The sequence below is a fragment of the Bombina bombina genome, chromosome 7 (genome assembly GCF_027579735.1).
Source record: "Bombina bombina isolate aBomBom1 chromosome 7, aBomBom1.pri, whole genome shotgun sequence".
In the NCBI taxonomy this organism is placed as follows: domain Eukaryota; kingdom Metazoa; phylum Chordata; class Amphibia; order Anura; family Bombinatoridae; genus Bombina; species Bombina bombina.
In genome coordinates, this window is record NC_069505.1 from 139,190,962 (window position 1) to 139,202,302 (window position 11,341).

At 40.9% G+C, this 11,341-nt stretch overlaps 1 protein-coding gene across 1 annotated transcript in view; it reads right to left on the minus strand.

Moving 5' to 3' along the window:
- FNBP4 (formin binding protein 4) overlaps positions 1-11,341 on the minus strand; it is a 73,322-nt gene that overhangs the window by 48,860 nt on the left and 13,121 nt on the right. The window contains exons 4-6 of the mRNA XM_053720363.1: positions 988-1,162; positions 756-903; positions 550-676 (exon numbers count right to left, since the gene is read on the minus strand). Of these exons, the coding sequence (XP_053576338.1) occupies positions 550-676; positions 756-903; positions 988-1,162 (450 nt within the window). The remainder of the gene's footprint in view (positions 1-549; positions 677-755; positions 904-987; positions 1,163-11,341) is intronic.

An 11,341-nucleotide genomic window follows, 5' to 3' on the forward strand; every position in this document is an offset into this window, starting at 1 on the left:
AAACAAACACTTCTTGCTATTATGTAAAAACTAGGTTTTCTACAAAACAGTGCAAACTGCCTAAACCTGCTACTAAAGTGATTGTCAAGTTTAATGAATAAGCGCCTGGTATCTAAAAATATTTTTAAAAACAGGGGCACCATCATTCATTAAACTTTACAATGATGCTTATTTTTAAAATACTTGCCATTGCGTTATGGAAAATAAAACACTGATCCTCCGCCTGCATCTCCTGCTTTCATTGGCATAATCAGTGACGATCCAGTTTCTTGGAGGAAGCCGGATTTGTCATTGATATGCTAATGAAAGCAGGAGCTGCGAGCGGAGGATCAGCGGTATGTTTTCCATAACGCAAAGGTAAATATTTTAAACAATAGTCATTAACTTTACAATCACTTTCATTTGCAGCATTTTGTAGATTTGGCCTCTCTAGTTAGCATGTGAAAAGCACATTAACACAAAAGCTAAAGGCGCTTAAGGTATTTTACTATACTAGTAGTAACTAATCATAAGATGCTGTAAGCAGCTGACCAGATGGTGACAACATACCTTTTTTAGGTCTTTCTTCAGGACTGCAGCTGTGCTGCACACAATGGTGCTAACTGCTTCCTCCTTTGAATCTAGTAACGTATCAGACTGAACAACATATGGGACCTCAGAGTTTCCTACGGCCACACTAAGAAACGAAAAGGGATCTTTATTATACCGGAAACAGTGGGAAAATTACGTTTTTTTCTTAGGCATAATCTGCTCACCTGCTGGAGTATCCCTGAGCCCCCTGAACTTGGTTAGCCAGACACTTGGGAAGCTCCCAGGTTACTTCATTAGTGTTAGTGTTCCAGTAGTAGTAACATCCAGTGTTCTCATCCCACACCTCCTGCCAGTCCCCCATTTCGATCCCAACTAAAGTGAAATGAAAATGAATCATCAGAAAGCCTTGATACAACTATAGCAATTTGGTGAGCAATTAAAACAAACTGCGCTCACCTGCGGAAACAGAACACTGAGTATCAAAATGCCACTCTGTTCCTGCGGTGTGATCGGCTCCATTGTGAGTAACTGAGGCAGCAGAATGGGAGTCCTTTGGATCTGGTCTTGGTGGGGTGGGAGGGGGAGCAGTTGCTGCATCCGGTGGAGGAGGTGCAGTAATGGCATCAATTTCCTTTATAAATAGAGAGATTAAGAGGACTAAATGCTCCTTTCAAATGAGGGATATCCTGATAAGTCTACTCCTAAAGATTAATTGCTACTCCTGCAATATCTAATCTGTGAGCAGTACGATACCATATCAGATCTTACTTTCACAATCCCCCGATTTATTGGCAAAGGGAGGGTACGCCTAGAGTTTCAGACCTGCAAATACTACATCAGATACTTCAGCCATTCAAAAAATATGATATTTATGTTGTTAGATGCCAATCTTAGGAATGATTAGGGGTTCTTACATACTGATCTTCTGTTATATGTGATCAGTTACGATACACACATAGTACTGCGGTAGTTTTGGTTACTTTTTGTTTTTATATGTTAAAAATTGTCTAATTTATTGGCACACTGCACAAAAAAGTGATGGGAATTAATTGTGCACTGTTTTGTAGGTATATGTTAGGCTGCAATTACACAGGTTACTGCCCAAGGTTGTTTTTACATGATTACTATCTCATCCTACCTCCCCTTTTGTATTATCTGTATTGTCGTATGTCGTATCCTCTTGCCATGCATGAAGAAAAGTTACATATATGTGCCATTAATAGCTTATTCAACTCCTGGCCAGCAGGAGGAGGCAAAGAGCACCTAAGCAAAGTTATTAAGTGTAATTTCCCTTACCCATAATCCCCAGTCACTCAGCCAAAAGGAAAATAGAAAAAGAAGAAACACAAGGGTATAGAGGTGAATGAGGTTTACTCAAAAAAACTGCTGAATTACAAATTAAGAGGGCGGGTCGTGGACTCTCCATGCCCGGAAAGAAAGAAAATTATTAGGTAAGCATACATTTTGTTTTCTTTTCTATGGCATGGAGAGTCCACAACGTCATTCCAATTACTAGTGGGCACCAATACCCAAGCTAGAGGACACGGAATGAAAAGGGAGGGAGAACAAGGCAGGAGGACCTAAACAGAAGGCACCACCGCTTGACGAATCTTTCTCCCAAAAGAGTCCTCAGCTGAGGCAAAAAGTATCAAAATTATAGAACTTGGAAAAGTATGCAAAGAGGACCATGTGGTGCCTTGCAAATCTGTTCTACAGAAGCTTCATTTTTGAAAGCCCAAGATGAGGAGACAGCCCTAGTGGAATGAGCCGTAATTCTCTCAGGAGGCTGCTATCCAGCTGTCTCACAAGCAAAATGAATCATACTTCTTAATCAGAGGGAAAGAGTAGAAGTGGCCTTCTGACCCTTACGCTTTCCAGAGAAAACCACAAACAGGGCAGAAGATTTCCGAAAAATCTTTAGTAGCTTAGAGGTAAAATTTTAGAGCATGCACAACATCCAGGTTATGCAAAAGACATTTCTTATTAGGTGAGGATTAGGACAAAAAGGAACAACAATTTCCTGATTAATGTTTCGATCCGACACCACCTTAGGGAGAAGACCCAATTTAGTTTGAAGGACCGCCTTATCTGCTTGAAAAATAAGGTACGGGGAATCACACTGCAGAGCAGAAAGCTCAGAAACTCTGTGAGCAGAAGAAATAGCAAGGAGAAACAAAACCTACCAAGATAACAACTTTATATCATCAACATGCATCGGCTCAAACAGAGCCTAGTGCAAAACAACCGGCATCGGCTCAAACAGAGCCTAGTGCAAAACAACCGGCATCGGCTCAAACAGAGCCTAGTGCAAAACAACCGGCATCGGCTCAAACAGAGCCTAGTGCAAAACAACCGGCATCGTCTCAAACAGAGCCTAGTGCAAAACAACCGGCATCGTCTCAAACAGAGCCTAGTGCAAAACAACCGGCATCGTCTCAAACAGAGCCTAGTGCAAAACAACCGGCATCGTCTCAAACAGAGCCTAGTGCAAAACAACCGGCATCGTCTCAAACAGAGCCTAGTGCAAAACAACCGGCATCGTCTCAAACAGAGCCTAGTGCAAAACAACCGGCATCGTCTCAAACAGAGCCTAGTGCAAAACAACCGGCATCGTCTCAAACAGAGCCTAGTGCAAAACAACCGGCATCGTCTCAAACAGAGCCTAGTGCAAAACAACCGGCATCGTCTCAAACAGAGCCTAGTGCAAAACAACCGGCATCGTCTCAAACAGAGCCTAGTGCAAAACAACCGGCATCGGCTCAAACAGAGCCTAGTGCAAAACAACCGGCATCGGCTCAAACAGAGCCTAGTGCAAAACAACCGGCATCGGCTCAAACAGAGCCTAGTGCAAAACAACCGGCATCGGCTCAAACAGAGCCTAGTGCAAAACAACCGGCATCGGCTCAAACAGAGCCTAGTGCAAAACAACCGGCATCGGCTCAAACAGAGCCTAGTGCAAAACAACCGGCATCGGCTCAAACAGAGCCTAGTGCAAAACAACCGGCATCGGCTCAAACAGAGCCTAGTGCAAAACAACCGGCATCGGCTCAAACAGAGCCTAGTGCAAAACAACAGGCATCGGCTCAAACAGAGCCTAGTGCAAAACAACATGCATCGGCTCAAACGGAGCTTGCTGCAAAACTTAAACTAGGTTAAGGCTCCAAGGAGGAGCAATAGGATTAAATAAAGGCCTGATTCTGACCAGGGCCTGAACCAAAGCTTAAACATCTGGTAAATCTGCCAGACGTTTGTGCAAAAAAATATATAAAGTGCAGAAATCTGACCCTTCAGAGTACTGACTGACAAACCTTTCTCCAGGCCATCCTGAAGAAAAGATCAAATTCGGGGAATCCTCACCCGGCAGAAAACCTTAGGATTCACACCAAAAAAGGTATTTACGCCATACCTTATGGTAAATAATGCGAGTAACAGGTTTACGAGCTTGAAGCATAGTATCAATGACTGCTTTAGAAAACCCACATCTAGACAGAACTAGGCGTTCATTCTCCAAGCAGTCAGCTTCAGAGAATCTAGATTTGGATGGAGGAAAGGACCCTGAATTAGAAGGTCCTTCCTCAGAGATGACATCTTCATCAGATCCGCAAACCAGATCCTGCGAGGCCAGGCAGGAGCTATTAGAATCACAGGCGCTCTCTCCTGTTTGATACGAGCAATGACACGTGGAAGGAGAGCAAACGGAAAGGAAACAGGTATGCTAGACCAAAATTCAAAGGAATCGCCAGAGCATGTATCAGAGCGGCCTGATGATCTCTTGATCCGTACTTTGGAAGTTTGGCGTTTTTACGAGGCGCCATTAGATCCAACGCCGGAACCCCTCACCGTGAGAGTCTGTCTGCTAAGAAAATCCACCTACCAGATGTCCACTACTGGAAAGTGGATGGGAGCTAGGAGACAATCGTGAGCTTCCGCCCACTGCAGAATGTGAGTCACCTCCTTCATGGCCAAGGAACTCTGAGATCCTCCCGGGTGGTTGAAGAAAGCCACTGTGGTGATTTTGTCTGACTGGAAACTGATAAACCGGACTAAAGATAATTGCGGCCATGCTGTCAACGCTCTGAAGATTGCTCTCAACTCAAAGATGTTAATTGGAAGAGAAGACTCCTCCTGATTCCACAGGCCCCAAGTCTTTAGAGAAGTAAAGCAACACTGCAATTCCCTGAGTTCTGACCACCGCCAAAAGGGCCCCCAGAACCTTTGTGCAAACCTCAGAAAACTGGCGATGATCCCTGTCAATGGGAACAAAAAAGATACGCATGCTTAAAGGGACACTGAACCCAAATTTTTTCTTTTGTGATTAAGATAGAGCATGAAATTTTAAGCAACTTTCTAATTTACTCCTATTAGCAAATGCTCTTTATTCTCTTGGTATCTTTATTTGAAATGCAAGAATGTAAGTTTAGATGCCGGCCCATTTTTGGTGAACAACCTAGGTTGTCCTTGCCGATTGGTGGATAAATTCATCCACCAATCAAAAACTGCTGTCCAGAGTTCTGAACCAAGAAAAAGGCTTAGATGCCTTCTTTTTCAAATAAAGATAGCAAGAGAACAAAGAAAATGTGATAATAGAAGTAAATTAGAAAGTTGCTTAAAAATGCATGCTCTATCTGAATCACGAAAGAAAAAAAATTTGGGTTCAGTGTCCCTTTAACCCCTTAATGACAACTGACGTACCAGGTACGTCATGCATTAACAAGCAGTTAATGACAATAGACGTACCTGGTACGTCAGTTGTCTAACAGAGTGCTGGAAGCGATTGCGATCGCTTCCAGCAGCTCTGAGGGTATTGCAGTGATGCCTCGATATGGAGGCATCCTGCAATACCCCTTTACAAGCCTCCGATGCAGAGAGAGCCACTCTGTGGCCCTCTCTGCACCGGAGCGTCGTTGGTGGGTGGGAGCAAGGCAGGGATGTGGGTGGGCGGCCTGCTAAGGGCCTGTGATGTGGAGAGGGGCGGGATCGTAGGCGGCAGTGTCCGGGGGCGCGCACGGACGCGCGTGCACGTGGGTGGCGGGTGGGCGCGTGCACGGGCGGGAGTGGGTGGGAACTGCTACACTACAGAAAAATGTATTTAAAAGTTGGGAGAAAAGGAGGGATTTAATAAACGATTGAAGGGTTCTGGGGGGTGGGGGTGGGGGTGTGTTGGAAGCTACACTACAGAAAATGGCAAAAAAGGCCAAAAAATAATAAAAGCATATTTATTTTACTAAACTGGGTACTGGCAGACAGCTGCCAGTACCCAAGATGGTGCCCATTAAGTTAGAGGGGGAGGGTTAGAGAACTGTTTTATGGGGGATCTGAGAGGTTGGGGGCTAAGGGGGGATTCTATACAGCAGCAAATGTAAATATGATATAAAAACATACAAAAAAAAACAAATATACCTTTTATTTTAGCACTGGCAGACTTTCTGCCAGTACTTAAGATGGCGGGAACAATTGTGGGGTGGGGGAGGGAAGAGAGCTGTTTGGGAGGGATCAGGGGGTCTGATGTTTCAGGTGGGAGGCTGATCTCTACACTAAAGCTAAAATTAACCCTGCAAGCTCCCTACAAGCTACCTAATTAACCCCTTTACTGCTAGCCATAATACACGTGTGATGCGCAGTGGAATTTAGTGGCCTTCTAATTACCAAAAAGCAACGCCAAAGCCATGTATGTCTGCTATTTCTGAATAAACGGGATCCCAGAGAAGCATTTACAACCATTTGTGCCATAATTGCATAAGCTGTTTGTAAAAAATTTCAGTAAGAAACCAAAAATTGAGAAAAATGTAATTTTTTTTTTTATTTGAACGTATTTGGCGGTGAAATGGTGGCATGAAATATACCAAATGGGCCTAGATCAATACTTTAGGTTGTCTACTAAACAAAATATATACATGTCAAGGGATATTCAGAGATTCCTGAAAGATATCAGTGTCCCAATGTAACTAGCACTAATTTTGAAAAAAAGTGGCTTGGAAATAGCAAAGTGCTAATTGTATTTATGGCCCTATAACTTGCAAAAAAAAAAAAAAAAAAGAACATGTAAACATTGGGTATTTCTAAACTCAGGACAAAATTTAGAAACTATTTAGCACGGGTGTTTTTTGGTGGTTGCAGATGTGTAACAGATTTTGGGGCTAAAAGTTAAAAAAAAGTGTTTTTTTCCATTTTTTCCTCATATTTTATATATTTTTTTATAGTAAATTAGAATATATGATGAAAATAATGCCATCTTTAGAAAGTCCATTTAATGGCGAGAAAAACGGTATATAATATGTGTGGGTACAGTAAATGAGTAAGAGGAAAATTACAGCTAAACGCAAACACTGCAGAAATGTAAAAATAGCCATTGTCATTAAGGGTAAGAAAATTGAAAAATGGTCCGGTCATTAAGGGGTTAAGGTCTATGGTCTTCATGAACTGACCCTTCCTGAACCAATGGAAGAATGGAATAAACCGTTTCCATTTTGAAGGACGGGAGCCTGAAAAATTAGATGAGACAGAAATTTCCCCCAAAAAAAGCTCTTAATAGATCCTTGACCCTTTTCCTCTACGGGATAGGTCCTTTACGCAATTTACGAAGGCCTCTCTCTTCACTGGATTCTCAGATCACCTAACAGGATAAATCTGTTGCAGGAAGAACAAAAACTTTAATCCTATCCTGTATCTCACAGATACTAAATTCCACAGCCACAGGGTCTGGGACATCGTGGATCCATGCCTATCGACAGAGCAAAGAAGCCCCATTAAGCTGACTAGACTCAGAGAAAGGATTCTTGGATTGAAACTTTTTAATCCAAGGTAGACAGAATCTTCAACAAATCCTGGATTGCTCCGGTTTGAAAAGAAAGACTTGTCTCTTCGAAAAGACAAAAAATACAATTCTGTCGACCCCTTAGGGCTACCTATCTTGTATTGAGGACTAAAAAAAGAGTCCTTTCCCTGGAAAAAATTTGGCAGACCAGGTCCAGCTAAAGTCCTGCCCAACAAGGACAAAGACAGAAGAATGGATTTGTATGTAACATCTGCCAACCAAGATTTTAGATACAGAGCTCTGCAGGCTAAAAATCGCAAGGCTAGAATTCTGCTAAAAATTCTATATTATAGACAGACAAGAATCTAAAATCTCTGAATCTATAGTTTATTCATATTACATACTATGAAATAAAACAAACTACTTGCGGACACTTAGATCGCTAAGTACTCTACCTGTCGTTTCCGCACCCAGAGATTTGAACTAACAACCTTGCGCTTCCAAGTCAGACATGCTAACCGCTGGTTACATCAAATGGAGTTCCATAGTGCGAAAATCTCCTAAAATAAAGGAGATTAGCAGCACAATATATACAGAAAGAATTGAAAATGTAATTTACATTAACTTGCCACCAGATGGCGCTAAATATCATTAAAGTACAGGAAAATTGTATCTTTCTTCATACCCAGTGTAATTTTTTTTTTTTACACAATTCCTTTAAATTCTGAGGTAGAAAGGCTCCCTTTCCACCCGATACGTCAGTTTCAGCAAGATCAGGACCAAACATAATTTTGCCCTTATAAAGGCAGAAACGGAAGATTGGATTTGGATGTAACATCCGCAGACCAAGACATTAGTCACAGAGCTCTGTGAGCTAGAACTGCAAGGCTAGAAACATCTCTTGCATGTTGGTCACAGATAAAATAATTGGTCAGCTTTAGAGCCTTGCTCCTATCTTGGATCTCCTTTATAGTATACTCCTCTGAAATCAAAGCAGACAAGTAGACACTTCATTCCCATCCAAAGGATCCTTAAAGAATGAAATATCCTGCAGGGGAATATTGATTCCTGACTAAGGTGGACATAGTGCCAAATATCAGAGACTGAAGCACAAGGAAATTAAAGAATCACCTTATATGTATGAATAAAAGGTAATTCAACAGAGTGTCAATCACACTATAAAAAAAGATTGAAGGGCTGCAAATACAAAAAGTATAAAAAGATTGCACCTTAAAATATAAAAAGGAGCTAAACTAGAATTGAGTTGTCACCAGATGGTGCCAAAAACAATAAAAACACAGTGTGCATCAGGAAAATATACATCCTGAAAATAAAACTGCATGGACATACTTTATTATGACACAAATAAGCAGCTCAGCACTTAATCCTGTATTTTAGCTGCCATCAAATAAAAAACCCCAGACATTATCAGGATAAAAAAATCCTGAAAAGTAAACTGCAGGAACATAAGATTATTACAACTCAGCCCTAAATATCTTTAGGAACATGGATTAGCAGTTAACTGGCACCAGATGACAGGCAAATACAAGAAACACTGTATGTATTAGAAAATACGTCCAGAAGTGTTCTGAAGAAAAAACGTTTAATAAACATTTTATTAATAAGAGTCTCCTTCTGATAAAATACACATGCACCTTATCCTTAGGAGGCTAGGCTTAATTTTTAAGAGAGACTCAGGTAAACATGCGCTCAGATCGCAATACTAGTTGCAATAAATTCCCAAAATGGCGCCAATATCTATACGCCGTCAGCGGATCCTGAGAGGAGCAGAAAAAAATTATACTAAATAAGGCTCAACCCAAACAGCACAAAGCTACTGAGCGCCCCGCAGCACAAATTGTCTGTGTATCATTTAGCTGAAATCTGCGGGAAAACATCCACCAGCCTGAGTTCATGTAACCGGCATCAACAATCGTAGTCTATACAGTTAATAACAGTCGCTTACTTCCTGTATATCATTTAGCCGAGTGCGCCATAAAACCAACTGAACCCTCTACAAGAGGGAATTAGCAAGTACAAACTGTGCCCCTTAAACCTTTGTTTAAACGGACAGTGTAGGGAAAAAGAATGGGAATTATGGCTGACCACAAAAGCCGTATCCCACACCCATAAAGCCTGGGCTTAGCTAGAATTTTTCTTTAGCAATTGAAGAGGAAAATCCCTTCACAGGCATAAAGCCAGATAGCGGCTCAGTCGCAAATATCCCACAGTGGATATATATAAAATAAGTATAAATACCTTTTGAGGGTAGTAGGAAGCAGGTCCCACTATGTCCCTTACTGTCTCAGTAATTCTTCGAAAATATCTCTGTCCTAAGAAATATAAATAAAAGGACTTAACCTCAGGGAACTTCTACTGTGGAGCAGGCACAGCAGCTTCAGGTTTGATATGCTCACTTGACCGCTAACACCTGTAGAAAAAGAAAGAACAGAGTAACCAACCCTGGCTTTCTATAAGGGGTAGCAATAATGCTAGAAATAAAGCAAAGACAACCTTGACGCTTTCTAACTGCTAATAGCCACTACTACTCTTACTAAAGAGATTGACATGGACACAGCATAACCTTGCTTGCAGGGAAAAGTACCCAAAAAAGGATTAAATATCTTCAGACACCATCTTCACACATCTTCCATTGACAGAGGCAAAGAGAATGACTGGGGATTATGGGTAAGGGAAGTTACACTTAACAGCTTTGCTGGGGTGCTCTTTGCCTCCTCCTGCTGGCCAGGAGTTGAATATCCCACTAGTAGTTGTAATGACGTTGTGGACTCTCCATGCCATAGGAAAGAAAAAATATTTTAAGATAAATATAACTGGTTAAAGCAGTCCAATTTTAGATATTTAACTATAACCCCTTAAGGACAAGAACATTTTTCAATTTCTTTCCCTTAAGGACCAAGGCTATTTTTACATTTCTGCGGTGTTTGTGTTTAGCTGTAATTTTCCTCTTACTCATTTATTGTACTCACACATTCTATACTGTTTTGTTCACCATTAAAATGGACTCTAAAGATACCATTATTTCATCATATCTTATAGTTTACCATAAAAAAAAATGATAAAATATGAAGAAAAAAAAATGGGAAACAAAACACTTTTTCTAACTTTGACCTCCAAAACCTGTTACACATCTACAACCACCAAAAAACACCCATGCTAAATCGTTTCTAAATTTTGTCCCGAGTTTAGAAATATCCAATTTTTACATGTTCTTTGCAATTTATAGGGCAATAAATACAAGTAGCACTTTGCTATTTCCAAACCATTGGAACACTGATATCTGTCAGGAATCCCTGAATATCCCTTGACTTGTATATTTTTTTTTTGTAGACAACCCAAAGTATTGATCTAGGCCCATTTTGGTATATTTCATGCCACCATTTCACCGCCAAATGCGATCAAATAAAAAAAAATTGCTCACTTTTTCACAAACTTTAGGTTTCTCACTGAAATTATTTACAAAGAGCTTGTGCAATTATGGCGCAAATGGTTGTAAATGCTTCTCTGGCATCCCCTTTGTTCAGAAATAGCAGACATTTATGGCTGTGGCATTACTTTTTGGTAATTAGAAGACCGCTAAATGCCGCTGCGCACCACACTTGTATTAGGCCCAGCAGTGAAGGGGGTTAATTAGGTAGCTTGTAGGGTTAATTTTAGCTTGAGGGTAGTGTAGTAGACAACCCAAAGTATTGATCTGGGCCTATTTTGATATATTTCATGCCACAATTTCACTGCCAAAATCGATCAAATAAAAAAAAAAATCGTTCACTTTTTCACTAACTTTCGGTTTCTCACTGAAATTATTTACAAACAGCTAATGCAATTATGGCACAAATGGTTGTAAATGCTTCTTTGAGATACCCTTTGTTCAAAAATAGCAGACATATTTGGCTTTGGCATTGCTTTTTGGTAATTAGAAGGCACTAAATGCAGTTGCGCACCACACTTGTATTATGCCCAGCAGTGGCAGGGTTAATTAGATAGCTTGAAGGGATCTTGAAGGATTAATTTTAGCTTTAGTGTAGAGGTCAGCCT